The sequence below is a fragment of the Tursiops truncatus genome, chromosome 5, assembly GCF_011762595.2.
Source record: "Tursiops truncatus isolate mTurTru1 chromosome 5, mTurTru1.mat.Y, whole genome shotgun sequence".
Lineage (NCBI taxonomy): Eukaryota > Metazoa > Chordata > Mammalia > Artiodactyla > Delphinidae > Tursiops > Tursiops truncatus.
In genome coordinates, this window is record NC_047038.1 from 108,035,690 (window position 1) to 108,054,740 (window position 19,051).

Genomic DNA, 19,051 nt, shown 5'->3' on the forward strand with positions numbered 1-19,051 from the left:
TAAGATTTATTTAGTTAAGGTGGAGGAGGCTGGGGAGGGGGGAATAGGCCTAGTGAGAACATTTTAAGCAGAAGGAATAGCTTGTGCTCAGGCCCTATTATGGGAAGAAGACAGAGAAGGCATTGTGGATAGAGTGCAGAGAGAGGCAAAAGAGGTTAAGGAGGTATGTAAACTATCTTGTGGGCCATGTTAGGGATTTTGGTCTTTATTTTAAAGACAGTGGGAAGCTATAGGAGAGATAGAATAATGTAACAGTGAAAGTGTAGTAATGAAAAGCATGGACTCTGGAGTCAGACTGAATTCTTATCCTATCCTTGTCACTTACTACCTGTATGACCTTGGACATGTTCCTCTGACTCAGATTCCTCCTTTGCAAAATGGAGTGAAAATAACCCCTAGTGTGGTTATGAGGCTAAAATATTTTATTGTTTTTAAAGTGCCTTTAACAGTGGGACTTGGTAAGCATTATTTTCTGGTGAAATTAAAAAGTGCTTTAAAAAGGGATGGGTGGTGGGTTGATGTAGTTTGTAATTTTAAAAGGTCGTTTTTGCTGTAGTGTGAAGAGTTATGTGTCAAATGCTGTTGGCTCATATTTATCCAACGCCTCATAAGAAAAATGGCATAGAGTGCATTGTTCATTTCTTTAAGGTAGTTGAAAATAACCTTCTTTTAAGGAGGTTATTTTATATGCTTTTTAGCTTACAGAATTATTTAGTTATTAGGGGATATATTAAAGTATGTCTGTACTAAAAGTAGGTATTTTTGTTTTATGGTGAATAATGTGGTTAATGAATTGTTGATTATTTTCATAGCCTCCACATGCTGGAAAGTTGCTGTCTGTGTTAAAGCACATACCACAGAAGTATGGTCCGGATGCCTTTTTCAACTTTCCAGGAAAGAGTGCTGCAGTAAGTAAATCTTAACAAGGAAATCACTTGAAGTTCTTTTTTCTTTCTTTTGCTTCCTGAAAGTATGGCCCTGTAAACACTCCTGACAGGTTCTGTGTTAGGGAGAAACTTCCTTGCACAGCCTAACTTAATCTTTACAGCAATTGTGCATGTTACTTTTTCCTGACTGTTTTAGAGGTGAAGAAATAGAGACTCTAAGAAGTTAAGAAAGCTGTCCACTCACCCCTTGGGGCCTCAGTGGAATAAGAACCCAATTCTTTTTAACATAAGCCATTTTGTCTTATGAATTTTATCTTTGCATTCTCAAACAGAAATTTATGGACTTGAGGACACGGGGAGGGGGAAGGGTAAGTTGGGACGAACGAAGTGAGAGAGTGGCATGGACATATATACACTACCAAACGTAAAATAGATACCTAGTGGGAAGCAGCCACATAGCACAGGGAGATCAGCTCCGTGCTTTGTGACCACCTAGAGGGGTGGGATAGGGAGGGTGGGAGGGAGATGCAAGAGGGAGGAGCTATGGAGATATATGTATGCGTATAGCTGATTCACTTTGTTATAAAGCAGAAACTAACACACCATTGTAAAGCAATTATACTCCAATAAAGATGTTAAAAAAAAAAGAAATTTATGTGTAACACTTTCAGTTTTATCTTTCTGAAGATCTTTCTTTAGCCTTACATTTCCTGATTCCTGTTTCTTTTGCACCTGAGAGTTACTCTTGGAAACTTTCTAGGCAAGTTTTTCTAACCTGTGTGTTTCCATATAATATCAATCTCAGCATTCTTGTAATCTGTTAATCAGTTTATAAATAAGACAGTTATGTATGGCAGTAATATCTGTAATGTTTCAAAATATTATAGGATTACATTATATAATGTATATGTATTATTTATGGAAGCTTTTTTACTTCATTATGACATCGGTGTGCCTGTTACAAGCATCCATTTTTTGAAGATATTTCAGCCTATTCTTCTTCTGAGGTTACCTTTTATTCATTTTTTACTTTTGTTCTCATAATATCCTACTTGCTTGTGGCCCCTATGTAGCCAGGCAATACCTGCAGAAAGAAGAGAGTGTTTTGAAAAGATATTTGTGATATTTGAATGCTTCACACAAAATACACAGTTTTCTTTGGAAAGTTTTATTGCTCGTATTATTTTTTTCTTTATAATTTTTCCTTAATAACCATTTTAGATTTGAAGCTTCCTAGAATAATTGTACTCTGTTGGCATTGAGCTTATCGTTTGTCTCCAACATAAAAAAGTATTCTTGGGACTTCCCTGGTGGCACAGTGGTTAAGAATCTGCCTACCAGGTGACACAGGTTCGAGCCCTGGTGTGGGAAGATCCCACATGCTGCAGAGCAGCTAAGCCTGTGCGCCACAACTACTGAGCCTGCGCTCTAGAGCCTGCAAGCCACAGCTACTGAGCCCATGTGCCACAACCACCAAACCCACACACCTGTAGCCTGTACTCTGCAACAAGAGAAGACACTGCGATAAGAAGCCCGTGCACCACAACGAAGAGTAGTCCGCTGTAACTAGAGAAAGCCTGTGCGCAGCAACGAGGACCAAGTGCAGCCATAAATAAATAAATAAATAAATAAGAGAAAAACATATCCAGATCCACCCTTTAAATATATATATTTAAATATATAGTTTTTTAAAAACATCTTTATTGGAGTGTAATTGCTTTACAATGGTGTGTTAGTTTCTGCTGTATAACAAAGTGAATCAGCTGTATGTATACATATACCCCCATATCCCCTCCCTCTTATGCCTCTTATGCCTCCCTCCCACCCTCCCTATCCCACCCATCTAGGTGGTCACAACGTACTGAGCTGATCTCCCTGTGCTATGCGGCTGCTTCCCACTAGCTATCTATTTTACATTTGGTAGTGTATATATGTCAGTGCTAGTCTCTCACTTCGTCCCAGTTTACCCTTCCCCCTCCCTGTGTCCTCAAGTCCATTCTCCACGTCTGCGTCTTTATTTCTGTCCTGCCCCTAGGTTCTTCAGAACCAGTTTTTTGTTTTTTTTAGATTCCATATATATGTGTTAGCATACGGTATTTGTTTTTCTTTTTCTGACTTACTTCACTCTGTATGACAGACTCTAGGTCCATTTACCTCATTACAAATAACTCAATCTTGTTTCTTTTTATGGCTGAGTAATATTCCACTGTATGTATGTGCCACATCTGCTTTATCCATTCCTCTGTCGATGGACACTTAGGTTGCTTCCATGTCCTGACTATTGTAAATAGTGCTGCAGTGAACATTGTGGGACATGTCTCTTTTTTAAATATGGTTTTCTCAGGGTATATGCCCAGTAGTAGGATTGCTGAGTCTTATGGTAATTCTATTTTTAGTTTTTTAAGGAACCTCCATACTGTTCTCCATAGTGGCTGTATCCATTTACATTCCCACCAACAGTGCAAGAGGGTTCCCTTTAAAAAATAAAGTATTCTCATGAGATTAATCTCTTTTTCACGCATGTTATAACTTTATTATTTATAATTCTTTGAGATAGTAATGTGTCCATTCTATTTACTTATATGTATCTTGAAAGTGGGGCAGTTCAACTACACAGCTTTTGGAACTTTCAGAGAAAAGGTGTTTTAAATATATTTAGTGACTCATTTTTTCCCTTAAACATAGCTTTTAAAGGGAACTTAAAGTATTTATGGGTAAATTAGTTTTAGAAAGCTTTCATATCCTCTGCTCTCATGTTTCAGTGAGAGAGAGCATATGTATGCAGTGAATATGTACTTTTTAATTTTTTTTCTTATTGCAACATTCATTTTATTTTATTTTTTTTTATTTGTTTATTTGATTGCGCTGGCTCATAGTTGTGGCAGGTGGGCTTCTTAGTTGCGGCATGTGGGATCCTTAGTTGTGGCAGTCAGCCTCCTTAGTTGCGGTTTGTGGGCTCTTTAGTTGCGGCTTGCTGGTTCCTTAGTTGTGGCATGCAAACTCTTAGTTGCGTCATGCATGTGGGATCTAATCTCTGGCCAGGGATTGAACCACGCCCCCTACATTGGGAGCTTGCAGTCTTAACCACTGCGCCACCAGGGAAGTCCCCAACATTCAGTTTAAATCAGCCTCTTGAAGTATCAATTGTGTTATTACATAAATTTGGCTCTATGATTTTTTCATGTTTTTTGGAATATCTTATACATATAAAAGAATATATGTGTATGTATGATGTCGACAGAAATGCCTACGTAAATTATAATAACAAGAAATTGTTAATTATAAGTAACAGTAATTATTGTAAATTATAAATAACAAGAAAACAAAAACTTTGTAGTATGATCTTTTTTTAACAGCTTTATTGATTTATAATCCCCATATCATATGATTCATTCATTTAAAGTGTGCAGTGAATGGTTAAGTGTGTTCACCAAGCTGTGTAACCATTATCACAATCAATTTTAGACATTTTCATCACACCCAGAAGAAACCCTGCACTCCTTAGCAGTCACTGGACACATTTCACTGCAGACTCCCAGGCCTAGGCAACTGCTGTTCTACTTTCTGTCTGTATGGATTTGTCTCTTCTGGACAGTTCATGCAAGTGGAATCATGTGATGTCTGGACTTTTGTGATAGGCTTTTTCTACTTACCACTACTGTTTACAAGATCCATTCATGTTGTAGTATGTATCACTGCTTCATTACTTTTTTTTTTTTTTGCGGTACGTGGGCCTCTCACTGTTGTGGCCTCTCCTGTTGTGGAGCACAGGCTATGGATGCGCAGGCTCAGCAGCCGTGGCTCACGGGCCCAGCCGCTCCGCATCATGTGGGATCTTCCCAGACCGGGGCACGAACCTGTGTCCCCTCCATTGGCAGGCGGACTCTCATCCACTGCGCCACCAGGGAAGCCCTCCCTTGCTGATTTTAATATGTTTTCTTTGTATTTAACTTTTGACAGTTTGATTAATATGTGTCTTGGCGTATTTCTCCTTTGATTTATCTTGTATGGGACTCTCTGTGCTTCCTGGACTTGATTAACTATTTCTTTTCCCATATTAGGGAAGTTTTCAACTATAATCTCTTCAAATATTTTCTCAGTCCCTTTCTTTTTCTCTTCTTCTTCTGGAATCCCTATAATTGGAATGTTGGTGCGTTTGATGTTGTCCCAGAGGTCTCTGAGACTGTCCTCAGTTCTTTTCATTCTTTTTTCTTTATTCTGCTCTGCAGTAGTTATTTCCACTATTTTATCTTCCAGGTCACTTATCCGTTCTTCTGCCTCAGTTATTCTGCTATTGATCCCATCTAGAGTATTTTTAATTTCAATTATTGTGTTGTTCATTGTTGCTTGTTTCATCTTTAGTTCTTGTAGGTCCTTGTTAAATGTTTCTTGCATTTTCTCTATTCTATTTCCAAGATTTTGGATCATCTTTACTCTCATTATTCTGAATTCTTTTTCAGGTAGACTGCCTATTTCCTCTTCATTTGTTAGGGCTGGTGGGTTTTTATCTTGCTCCTTCATCTGCTGTGTTTTTCTGTCTTCTCATTTTGCTTATCTTACTGTGTTTGGGGTCTCCTTTTTGCAGGCTGCAGGTTTGTAGTTCCCGTTGTTTTTGGTGTCTGTCCCCAGTGGCTAAGGTTGGTTCAGTATGTTGTGTAGGCTTCCTGGTGGAGGGGACTAGTGCCTGTGTTCTGGTGGATGAGGCTGGATCTTGTCTTTCTGGTTGGTAGCTCCACGTCTGGTGGTGTGTTTTGGGGTGTCTGTGGACTTATTATGATTTTAGGCAGCCTCTCTGCTAATGGGTGTGGTTGTGTTCCTATCTTGCTAGTTGTTTGGCATAGGGTGTCCAGCACTGTAGCTTGCTGGTCGTTGAGTGAAGCTGGGTGCTGGTGTTGAGATGGAGATCTCTGGGAGATTTTTGCCGTTTGATATTATGTGGAGCTGGGAGGTCTCTTGTGGACCAGTGTCCTGAAGTTGTTTCTCCCACCTAAGAGGCACAGCACTGACTCCTGGCTGCAGCAGCAAGAGCCTTTCATCCACACGGCTCAGAATAAAAGGGAGAAAAAGTAGAAAGAAAGAATTAGTAGAAGTAGAAAGAAAGAAAGAAAGAAAGGAAGGAGGGAGGGAGGTAGGGAGGGAGGGAGGAAGGAAGGAAGGAAGGAGGGAAGGAAGGAAAAAAGAAAGAAAGACAGAAGATAAAGTAAAATAAAATGAGATAAAATATAATAAAGTTATTAAAATAAAAAATAATTATGAAGAAAAAAATTTTAAAAAGAAGGGACAGATAGAACCCTAGGACAAATGGTGGAAGCAAAGCTATACAGACAAAATCTCACACAGAAGCATGCACATACACACTCACAAAAAGAGGAAAAGGGGAAAAAATCATAAATCTTGCTCTCAAAGTCCACCTCCTCAATTTGGGATGATTCGTTGTCTAAAGGAGGGAAGGAAGGAAAGAAAGAAAGAATGAAAGAAGATAAAGTAAAATAAAATAAAGTTATTTAAATAAAAAATAATTATTAAGAAAAAAAATTAAAAAAAAGAAAACGGACGGATTGAACCCTAGGACAAATGGTGAAAGCAAAGCTATATAGACAAAATCTCACACAGAAGCATACACATACACACTCTCAAAAAGAGGAAAAGGGGAGAAAATCATAAATCATGCTCTCAAAGTCCATCCCCTCAATTTGGGATGATTCGTTGTCTGTTCATGTATTCCACAGATGCAGGGTACATCAAGTTGATTGTGGAGCTTTAATCCGCTGCTTTTGAGGCCGCTGGGAGAGATTTCTTTTCTCTTCTTTGTTCTCACAGCTCCCAGGGTCTCAGCTTTGGATTTGGCCCCGCGTCTGCGTTTAGGTCGCTGGAGGGCGTCTGTTCTTCACTCAGACAGGACGGGGTTAAAAGAGCAGCTGCTTCGGGGACTCTGATTCAGTCAGGCCGGGGGGAGGGAGGGGCACGGAGTGTGGGGCGAGCCTGTGGTGGCAGAGACTGGCGTGATGTTGCACCAGCCTGAGGCGCGCCATGCGTTCTCCCGGGGAAGTTGTCCCTGGATTCCGGGACACTGGCAGTGGTGGTCTGCACAGGCTCCCCAGAAAGGGGGTGTGGATAGTGACCTGTGCTCGCACACAGGCTTCTTGGTGGCGGCAGAAGCAACCTTAGTGTCTCATGGTCGTCTCTGGGGTTCGTGCTTTTAGCTGCGGCTCGCGCTCTTCTCTGGGGCTCCTTTAAGTAGCACTCTTAATCCCCTCTCGTCGCGCACCAGGAAACAGAGAGGGAAGAAAAAGTCTCTTGCCTCTTCGGCAGGTCCAGAGTTTTCCCCAGACTCCCTCCCGGCTAGCCATGGTGCACTAAACCCCTGCAGGCTGTGTTCATGCCGCCAACCCCAGTCCTCTCCTGAGATTATTTTTGTGTATGGTGTTAGGGAGTGTTCTAATTTCATTCTTTTACATGTAGCTGTCCAGTTTTCCCAGCACCACTTATTGAAGAGGCTGTCTTTTATCCATTGTATAACCTTGCCTCCTTTGTCATAGATTAGTTGACCATAGGTGCGTGGGTTTATCTCTGGACTTTCTATCCTGTTCCATTGATCTATGTTTCTGTTTTTGTGCCAGTACCATACTGTCTTGATTACTGTAGCTTTGTAGTATAGTGTGAAGTCTGGGAGTCTGATTCCTCCAGCTCCGTTTTTTACCCTGAAGACTGCTTTGGCTATTTGGTGTCCTTTGTGTCTCCAAACACATTTTAAGATTTTTTGTTCTAGTTCCGTAAAAAATTCCATTGGTAATTTGATAGGGATTGCATTGAATCTGTAGATTGTTTTGGGTAGTATAGTCATTTTCACAATATTGATTCTTCCAATTCAAGAACATGGTATATCTCTGTATCTGTTGGTAACATCTTTAATTTCTTTCATCAGTGTCTTATAGTTTTCTGCATACAGGTCTTTTGTCTCCCTAGGTAGGTTTATTCCTAGGTATTTTATTCTTTTTGTTGCAGTGGTAAATTGGAGTGTTTCCTTAATTTCTCTTTCAGATTTTTCATCATTAGTGTATAGGAATGCAAGAGATTTCTGTGCATTAATTTTGTGTCCTGCAGCTTTACCAAATTCATTGATTAGCTCTAGTAGTTTTCTGGTGGCATTTTTAGGATTCTCTATGTATAGTATCATGTCATCTGCAAACAGTGACAGTTTTACCTCTTCTTTTCCAATTTGTATTCCTTTTATTTCTTTTTCTTCTCTGATTGCTGTGGCTAGGACTTCCAAAACTATGTTTTGTAATAGTGGTGAGAGTGGACATCCTTGTCTTGTTCCTGATCTTAGAGGAAATGCTTTCACTTTTTCACCATTGAGAATAATGTTTGCTGTGGGTTTGTTGTATATGGGCTTTAATATGTGGAGGTAGTTTCCCTCTATGCCCACTTTCTGTAGGGTATTTATCACAAATGGGTGTTGAATTTGTCAAAAGCTTTTTCTGCATCTATTGAGATCATCATATGGTTTTTATTCTTCAGTTTGTTAGTATGGTGTATCACATCGATTCATTTGAATATACTGAAGAATCCTTGCATTCTTGGGATAAACCCCACTTGATCATGGTGTATGATCCTTTTAATGTGCTGTTGGATTCTGTTTGCTAGTATTTTGTTGAGGATTTTTGCATGTATGTTCATGAGTGATATTGGCCTGTAGTTTTCTTTCTATGTGACATCTTTGTCTGGTTTTGTTATTAGGGTGATGGTGGCCTCGAAGAATGAGTTTGTGAGTGTTCCTCCCTTTGCTGTATTCTGGAAGAGCTTGAGAAGGATAGGTGTTAGCTCTTCTCTAAATGTTTGATAGAATTCACCTGTGAAGCCATCTGGTCCAGGACTTCTGTTTGTTGGAAGATTTTTAATCACAGTTTCAATTTCATTACTTGTGATTTGTCTGTTCATATTTTCTGTTTCTTCCTGGTTGAGTCTTGGAAGGTTTTACCTTTCTAAGAATTTGTCCATTTCTTCCGGGTTGTCCATTTTATTGGCATAGAGTTGCTTGCAGTAGTCTCTTAGGATGCTTTGTATTTCTGTGGTGTGTATTTTAACTTGTCCCTTTTCAGTTCTAATTTTATTGATTTGAGTCTTTTCCCTCTTTTTCTTGATGAGTCTGCCTAATGGTTTATTAATTTTGTTTATCTTCTCAAAGAACTATCTTTTAGTTTTATTGATCTTTGCTATTGTTTTCTTTGTTTCTATTTCATTTATTTCTGCTCTGATCTTTATCATTTCTTTCCTTCTGCTAACTTTTGGTTTTGTTTGTTCTTCTTTCTCTAGTTCCTTTATGTTTAAGGTTAGATTGTTTATTTGATATTCTTCTTGTTTCTTGTGGTAGGCTTGTATAGCTATAAACTTCACTCTTAGAACTGCTTTTGCTGCATCCCACAGATTTTGGATTGTCGTGTTTTCATTCTCAGTTGTCTCTAGGTATTTTTTGATTTGCTATTTGATTTCTTCAGTGATCTCTTGTTTATTTTGTAATGTATTGTTTAGCCTCCATGTGTTTGTGTTTTCTATGTAATTTCCCCTGTAATCGATTTCTAATTTCATAGCGCTGTGGTCAGAAAAGATGCTTGATATGATTTCAGTTTTCTTAAATTTATTGAGGCTTGATTTGTGACCCAGGATGTGATCTATCTTGGAGAATGTTCTGTGCACACTTGAGAAGAAAGTGTAATCTGCTGTTTTTGGATGGAATGTCCTATAAATGCCAATTAAATCTATCTGGTCTATTGTGTCATTTATAGCTTCTGTTTCCTTATTTATTTTCATTTTGGATGATCTGTCCATTGGTGTAAGTGAGGTATTAAACTCTCCCACTATTATTGTGTTAGTGTCGATTTCCTCTTTTATAGCTGTTAGCAGTTGCCTTGTATATTGAGGTGCGCCTATGTTGGGTGCATATATATTTATAATTGTTATTTCTTCTTTTTGGATTGATCCCTTGGTCATTATAGTGTCCTTCCTTGTCTCTTGTAACATTCTTTATCTTAATATCTATTTTATCTGATATGAGTATTGCTACTCCAGCTTTCTTTTGATTTCCATTTGCATGGAATATCTTTTTCCATCCCCTCACTTTCAGTCTGTGTGTGTCCCTAGGTCTGAAATGGGTCTCTTGTAGACAGTATATATATATGGGTGTTGTTTTCGTATCCATTCAGCAAGCCTGTGTCTTTTGCTTGGAGCAGTTAATCCATTCATATTTAAAGTAATTATCGATATGTGTGTTCCTATGACCATTTTCTTAATTGTTTTGGTTTTTTTTTTTTTTTTTTGTGGTATGCGGGCCTTTCACTGTTGTGGCCTCTCCCGTTGTGGAGCACAGGCTCCGGACTTGCAGGCTCAGCGGCCATGGCTCACAGGTCCATCCGCACCACAGCATGTGGGATCTTCCCACACTGGGGCACGAACCCATGTCCCCTACATCGGCAGGCGGACTCTCAACCACTGCGCCACCAGGGAAGCCCCTGGGTTTGTTTTTGTATGTCCTTTTCTTCTCTTGTGTTTCCCACTTAGAGAAGTTCCTTTAGCATTTGTTGTAGAGCTGGTTTGGTGGTGCTGAATTCTCTTAGCTTTTGCTTGTCTGTAAAGCTTTTGATTTTTCATCGAATCTGATTGAGATTCTTGCCGGGTAGAGTAATCTTGGTTGTAGGTTCTTCCCTTTCACCACTTTTAGTGTATCATGCCACTCCCTTCTGGCTTGTAGAGTTTCTGCTGAGAAATCAGCTGTTAATCTTATGGGAGTTCCCTTGTATGTTATTTGTCATTTTTCCCTTGCTGCTTTCAATAAATTTTCTTTGTCTTTAATTTTTGCCAGTTTGATTACTGTGTGTCTCGGCGTGTTTCTCCTTGGGTTTATCTTATGTGGGACTCGCTGCACTTCCTGGACTTGGGTGGCTCTTTTGTTTCCCATGTTAGGGAAATTTTCGACTATAATCTGTTCAAATATTTTCTCTATTTCTTTCTCTCTCTCTTCTCCTTCTGAGACCCCTATAATGCGAATGTTGTTGTGTTTAATGTTGTCCCAGAGGTCTCTCAGCCTGTCTTTATTTCTTTTCATTCTTTTTTCTTTAATCTGTTCCGCAGCAGTGAATTCCACCATTCTGTCTTCCAGGTCACTTATCTGTTCTGCCTCAGTTATTCTGCTATTGATTCGTTTTAGTGTAGTTGTCATTTCAGTTATTGTATTGTTCATCTCTGTTTGTTTGTTCTTTAATTCTTCTAGGTCTTTGTTAAACATTTCTTGCATCTTCTCGATCTTTGCCTCCATTCTTTTTCCGAGATCCTGGATCATCTTCTCTATCATTATTCTGAATTCTTTTTCTGGAAAGTTCCCTATCTCCACTCATTTAGTTGTTTTTCTGGTTTTATCTTGTTCCTTCATCTGTTACATTGTCCTCTGCCTTTTCATCTTGTCTGTCTTTCTGTGAATGTGGTTTTTGTTCCACAGGCTGCAGGATTGTAGTTCTTCTTGCTTCTGCTGTCTGCCCTCTCAAGAATTCTTTATATATTCTTCTGGATATAAGTTTCTTATCAGATAAATAACTTGCAAATATTTTCTCCCATTCTTTTGGCTTGTCTTTTCACTTTCTTGAGGGTATCCTTTAAAGCACAAAAGTTTTTAATTTTAATGAAGTCCAATTCATATATTTTTTCTTTCATTGCCTAATTAAGAAGGATTTATCTAACTCAGTGTCATGTAGATTTAACCCTATTTTTTCTTATAAGAGTTTTATATTTTTAGCTCTCACATTTAGGTCTATCTGTCATCGATTTGGGGTTAATTTTTTGTGTGACACGTAAGGAAGTGGTCAGCTTCATACCTTTGCTTGTAAATATTAGTTTTCTCAGCAAATTTGTTGATAACACTATTCTTTCCTCATTGAACTGCCTTGACACTCTTGTTGAAAATCGAGATCACAAATATAAGGGTTTATTTCTGGGCTCTCTGTTCTATTTCATTGATTTTTATCTTTATGTCAATTTGGTAAAATCTTCATTACTGTATCTTTGTGTTGTACTTTTTACATTTGGTAGTGTGGGTCTTCCAACTTTGTTCTTCTTTTTCAAGTTTGTTTTGGAGATTTGGGGGCCCTTGCAGTATGTAATATGATGTTTTAAATAAAAATTTAAGCCAAGTGGTAAAATCATTTATATAGTGACATGAATAAAATTTTAAAATATTATGAAAAAATATTATGAACGAATCCTCTTCAGCTATATATTTGCTGTTAAAAAAATTATATTCCAGGCTTTTTCCTTAACTTTTTTCTTTCCTTTCTTGTCCCTCTTTCTATCTTCTGTTACCTTATGTAACATTTCAGCAACAAATTTCCAACTTGATATCACTGCTTACCTCTTTTTTTAAATTTTTTAAATTTTAAAATTTAATTTTGGCTGCATTGAATCTTCATTGCTGTGGGCAGGCTTTCTCTAGTTGTGTGGAGTGGGGGTACTCTTTTTTTGTGGTGCATGGGCCTCTCATTGCAGTGGCTTCTCTTGTGGAGCACGAGCTCTAGGCATATCGGCTCAATAGTTGTGCCTCATGGGCTCTAGAGCACAGTCTCAGTAGTTGTGGCACACGGGCTTAGCCGCTCTGCAGCATTTGGGATATTCCCAGACCAGGGCTCAAACCCGTGTCCCCTGCATTGGCAGGTGGATTCTTAACCACTGCACCACGAGGGAAGCCCACTGCCTAACTCTTTTAATAGGAATTTCTTTGGACATGTTTATTGTAAGAAATGAAGCACCTGTGATTAGTGCATCAAGCAGGTCACTTGGAATGTTTCTATTGTTTAATTAAATTATCATCATTACTGTATATTTTGGAATATTTAGAAGTTATTAAAATCTTTCAGATAAAGAGACTACTGCATATTTTAATCATGATGTAGAATAATATCTAGTAGGAATATGTATAGCATTGTAAGGTCTCATTTTCATGATTTCAGTAACAAAATTTTTCATTGTGAGTCAGTAACTCAAAGCTTTTTCGTTTAGGCTATTGCATTACCTCCTATAGCCAAATGGCCATACCAGAATGGTTTTACATTTCATACCTGGCTTAGAATGGATCCTGTAAATAACATCAATGTGGATAAAGATAAACCATATTTGTATTGGTATGTATTTCTGTAATTTAGTGTTGTTACTTTACTTTGAAAATGAGAAGAATATTTGGAGATGAAATGAAAACTTATATTTTATAGTTTCAGAACCAGCAAAGGTCTTGGTTATTCTGCACACTTTGTTGGGGGATGTTTAATTATAACATCAGTAAAGTCAAAAGGAAAAGGCTTTCAACACTGTGTGAAATTTGATTTCAAGCCACAAAAGGTATGTGATCTTACTGAGTCATAGTTATGTTACCAAGCTATTCTAACCTTCAGAATGCTTTGCTTTAGTGTTATTGACATAATATGTGGTAAATCATAGCTCTGTGTTTATACTCTTTTAGAAAATGAAGTGTAAATCACTGGACAATTGTTAACCTCTCTGATTTGGATAATGAAAAGAGTGAATATTTAGTTATTTGTAGAGTTTAAAGGAAATACAGGGGGAAAATATCAGTGGCAATTATTTTAGTAGTAGTTGTAGTGTTAGTAGTAATATGTATTTTCTTTTGTACCTTAAAATTTAGAGATTAATAAACGGTTTATCAACAAAATATACATCTATATATATGTAGATAGGTAAATAGATAAAACACATATGACAAAATATTGACAGTTGTGGAAACGAGATGGTGAGAGAGTTTGTACTAAACTTTTTACTTTGGGAGGTGTATTTAAACATTGTCATAATAAAAAATTTGAAAAATAATTTCATGGGAAGCTGTTATTTGTTGAGAGTTGCTTTGAATCAATATGGTTCAAGAGGTAGAATATTGAGTTTAATAAAGGTAGTCTTATTTTATTTTTAGGTTTAATTGTAATTTAGAATTTAATTTTTACTTGTTATTATCAATGTGGTTGAGTTATTGGAAAGATCATTATCTTTTTTTTTTTAACTGTTTTGCTTATTCAGTGGTATATGGTAACTATAGTGCACATTTATAACCGGTGGAAGAACAGTGAGCTTCGATGTTATGTGAATGGTGAGCTTGCTTCCTATGGAGAGATAACATGGTTTGTCAACACCAGTGATGTAAGTAATTTGAGAAAGTTACAGTGAAATAAGAAAAATATACTTTACATTGAATATAAATTTTAGAATACCACAATGGTGGATTTTTATAATCATAGTTTGGCTAGCATGTTAATATATTAAGAGAGTAGAACTGTGCTAATATGGCACATATTACTCAGTCATTGTTATAAAATTATTCTGGAAAGAGTAGAGAAGATTCATAGGTAACAGTGGGTATATCTTGAAAGTATTTGTGTCATTGGTCCATTGATCAAATTAAACCTGAGAGCTCTACTACAGGCTTCTGATGATGTTTATGAATGAGTTAGATGATGCATGCTTATAAATTTTCCAGAAAATTCATATAGATAACTATTATGTTATAATATTTTCAAGATTCAAAAAGAGATTCATAGGTTAGATTTAATTTAAATGTTCTCCCCCCCACACCCCAATTACATTTTTAATAGAAACCTTGAAAAATACAGATCAGGAAAATGAATGCAAGCTTGCAACACTCATTTACCAATAACTCCTCCTTTCATATTTTATCCTATACATATTTACATATTTTGAAATGCTGACCTTAAGAGCCCAGGTTGTTACAAAAGATAGACTTAGGTTTGAATCCCTTACTGACTGTATGACCTTACTTAGTCTATTAGGCCAAAGTTTGCTCCACCTAAAAATGGGTGTAAAATAGTATGTATCTTAGAAGGTTGATTAAATGAGATACTGTTCACAAATTCATTAGCAGAGTGCCTTGTACAGAATAAGTGCTCAATAAATGTTAGCTCTTATTTTTTTAAATATAAAAAAGGGATCAGATATGTATACTGCTTTTCAACCTGTTTTTTTCCTTACATTAATCCTTATTGAGTACTTATTGTATTCCAGGCATTGTAATAAATACCTTTATTTTCTGTAAGCCCCAACCTTGCAAGGTAAGTACTGTTGTAATCTTCATTTTACCAGTGAAACTGAGCACAGAGAGGTTAAGTAATTTGCCAAAATCAGCAGCATGGGAGGCAGTGATTTGATATAGGTGGTTTGTCTTCACAACCCAAATGTTAAAAATTTTTATATTCCTTAATGTCAACACATACATATTTTTCAACATCCTTCCTAACAGTTTCATGGTATAAAATGATACTTTTAAAGAGATATGGATACTTTTCTTCCTCCTTGTTGTATACATGAGTTTTTAAAATGGGGTCTTTGCAACCTGGATGTTATTAAGAGGAATTTTTTGTCTGAAGAAGAAAAACATACACCTGATTTTCTTGATTTACACATTCCTTTTGAGAGATTGCATCTACTCCATGACTTCACCCATTATTTGTATTTTGATGTCTACAAAAAGTTAGTCTTAACTCCTCACCATGCAGAACCTTGTTGGCAATTGCTTCTTCATCCACATTAGTTCACAGAAAAGACGCATTCATTATATGTCCCACACTTAATTCATGATTTTCCTCATTGCTCCAAAGCCTGCTCTTCTGTCTGGTTCTTTGCCTGACCAAGTATGAACCTTCAGAGTCCATAATGATTTCTCTGGCTGTTTCCTATATCCACTTTGTCATCAGGTTTTGTTTATTGTACTTTGGAAAACTTGTCTTATCTCCTTTCTATGATGTCTTTCCTGATCTCTACACCAAATGGGAATGAATGAAGTGAAATGCTAAATGAATTATTTTAATCTATTCAGATTATATTTTAGACTGGGCAAAATATTTATACCAATATAGTTTGTTATTATTTCTGGAGGAGATAATTTTTTGTTTTTTCTCTAATAAACTTCTCTGTTTTCTTTCACAGACTTTTGACAAGTGTTTCCTGGGCTCATCAGAAACAGCAGATGCTAATAGGGTATTCTGTGGTCAGATGACTGCAGTTTACCTTTTTAGTGAAGCTCTTAATGCAGCTCAGATTTTTGCTATTTATCAATTGGGCCTGGGATACAAGGTACTTTACTTGCTGTTCCCTGCTTAACCAGTGTTAGTTGAGATGGATTTATAGGTGGGTGGTGCATGGGGCAGCTTACATCTTGGGTTACTAAACTGTATGTGAAAGTAACCAGAGGCACCATAGGGAAGTCACAGGAGTCCGTCCAAAGGGTCTTTTAAAGTTTTTTTTTTTTTTTTTTTTTAATTTATTTTTGGCTGTGTTGGGTCTTCGTTGCTGCACCCAGGCTTTCTCTAGTTGCGGCGAGTGGGGACTACTCTTCGTTGCGGTGCGTGGGCTTCTCATTGTGGTGGCTTCTCGTTGTGGAGCATGGGCTCTAGGCGCACAGGCTTCGGTAGTTGTGGCACTTGGGCTCAGTAGTTGTGGCTTGCAGGCTTTAGAGCTCAGGCTCAGTAGTTGTGGCGCACAAGCTTAGTTGCTCCGCGGTATGTGAGATCTTCCCGGGCCAGGGATCGAACCCATGTCCCCTGCATTGGCAGGCGGGTTCTTAACCACTGTGCCACCAGGGAAGCCCTCTTTTAAAGTTTTGTGGGAAGCATAGTATACTTGTCATATGTGGGACACTATGCAAAGTACTTGCTCAAGTTTCAACTTTAATTTATGCTGCATTTCTTTTGATGATATCATATCCTTGCACAGCTAAGTTTTTAATGCTTGCTGTGATAAAGAGCAAGTACCATGTGAAAATCAGTGTGGAACAGGAAATGAGGATGAGCTATGAAATCTGATTCCAAAATTTGAGAATTTGTGCAGTACCCAAGATGCATATACATCCCATTAATAAATAATTTTGCTAATATAATAATGAAGGAAACATCTTTTTTCAATTTGTGCATTAAGTTTTTCAAATGGCTAATAAATTGTTAAAATATAAAGTAGTTGGGTCAAACTAATAAACAGAAATGTTCAATATTTATTTTGGTCTGGAACACCATAAAAAATTACTGTGAAGCTAAGAGTGTCATGAATCAAGGAAGTTTGGGAACCTTTAGGTTAAGCCATTGTTAATCTAGTTTGGTTCCAGGGAGTGATTTGTCTGTTATGTTCCTTTGAAAACAAAATCAACTTGCCTTAATTTACATACTGTTGGAGTCAATAAAGTATACATATTTTAATTAGTTTTGACAAAAGTATAATGCAGCAATCAAGACATAGAACATTTCTATCACAGCAAAAGGTACCTCTCTGCTCTTTCCTAGTCAGTTCCTTGTGCTTCTCTAACCCCACCCCGTTTCTGTTGACGGGCAACTACTGATCTGTTTCTGTCACTACCAAATAGATTTGTTTTTAATAAGGTTTTATGTAAATAGAATCATGCAATGTGTGCTCCTTGGAGTTTGGTTTCTTCTTAGCATGTTTTAAGATTCATCTATGTTGTTTTGTATTAGTAGTTCCCTCTTATTTATTGCTAAGTAGTTTTCCTTTGTATGAGTATATCACAACTTTTTAACCCATTCATCTCTTGATGAATATTTGGGTTGCTTCCAGATTTTGGCTATTATGAACAAGCTGCTATGAATATTGCTGTACAATTCTTTGTGTATTTCATAAATATGTAAGAGTGGAATTGTTAACTGGTATGGCAGCTGAAACTGCCAAGCTCTTTTCCAAGGTAGTTGCACAATTTTTCATTTCTACAAGCAATGTATGAGCTTTCTACTTACTTCACATCCTGTTAACACCTGGTATTGCTGGTCTTTTTAGTATTAGACATTTGAGTGGGTCCCTAGAAGTTTCTCGTTCTGTTTTTTTTTTTTTTTTTTTTTTTTTTTGTGGTATGCGGGCCTCTCACTGTTGTGGCCTCTACCGTTGCGGAGCACAGGCTCTGGATGCGCAGGCTCAGCGGCCATAGCTCACGGGCCCAGCCGCTCCATGGCATGTGGGATCTTCCCGGACCGGGGCACGAACCCGAGTCCCCTTCATCAGCATGCGGACTCGCAACCACTGCACCTCCAGGGAAGCCTCTAGATGTATTTTAGAACCAGCTTATCGCTTTCTACAAAAAAGTCTACTGGGGGTTTTATTTGGTACTGTATTAACGTATAGATCAGTTAGAGGATAATTGACATCTCACTAATACTGGATTATCCAATCTGTGACCATGATATCTTTATTTACTTAGGTCTTTATTAATATCTCCCAGCAGTGTTTTTTGGTTTTCATTGTACAGGTCATGCATACATTTTGTTAAATGTATTTTTAAATATTTCATGTTTTTTAGGTAATATCTTAAGTTGCACTTTTAAAAAAGTTAATTTCCAATCATTTGTTTCTAGTGTATAGAAATGTAGTTGAGTTTTATTGACTTTTTAACAAGACCTTGCTGAACTTGCTTATTAGTTTTACTAGTTTTCTGTTGTTGCTGTTTTAGTATTTTCTACATACATGTTCATGTAGACTGTAAGCTTTACTTCTTCATATCCAATCTGTATGCCTTTTCTCTTTTTTCCCTTATTGTACTAAATAGGACCTCCAGGATAAATAGTTAAAATATAAATGACAGGAGTAGACATTTTTGCCTTGTTCCTGATTTTGGAGGGAAAGCATTCATACATATTTTATAGACTCTTTTTCAAGTTGAGAAATTTCTTTTCTATTTCTAGTTTTCTGAGAGTTTTTATTAGAAGGATACTGAATTTTGTAAAATGAGTCTTGCTTTTTTATTGAGTCAGTCAATCTCTGCCTTTCATTGGAATGTTCACATAATTTACATCCAGTGTATGAATAAGTATAGATACTGTGGGACTTAAATCTACTGTCTTGCTATTTGTTTTCTGTTTCTTTTGTCTGTTCTTTGATTCTTTCCTCTTTCTCTGCTTTGATTTAGATTGCCTATTATTTAGTATTTCACTTATTTCTATTATTGGTTTATTAGTTTTTTTTTAAACTTTAACTTATCATAGTCTACCAGTAAATGACATTGTGCAGTGTAAGACCCTTCCAACATAATCCTGCAATTCCCCTTCGTGTCCTCGGTTTTGTTATTTTTGTAGATTTTACTTCTTCATATATTATGGTCCTTTTGATAC

The 19,051-nt window shown here is 37.2% G+C and overlaps 1 protein-coding gene across 4 annotated transcripts in view; it reads left to right on the forward strand.

The window, feature by feature from the left end:
• The window catches only part of LRBA (LPS responsive beige-like anchor protein), a 727,902-nt gene that overhangs the window by 87,399 nt on the left and 621,452 nt on the right, over window positions 1-19,051 (forward strand). For all 4 annotated transcript variants that reach the window (XM_033857307.2, XM_033857309.2, XM_033857305.2 and 1 more), the window contains exons 5-9: window positions 813-908; window positions 12,930-13,051; window positions 13,139-13,265; window positions 13,956-14,075; window positions 15,876-16,022. In XM_033857307.2, the coding sequence (XP_033713198.1) occupies window positions 813-908; window positions 12,930-13,051; window positions 13,139-13,265; window positions 13,956-14,075; window positions 15,876-16,022 (612 nt within the window). The remainder of the gene's footprint in view (window positions 1-812; window positions 909-12,929; window positions 13,052-13,138; window positions 13,266-13,955; window positions 14,076-15,875; window positions 16,023-19,051) is intronic.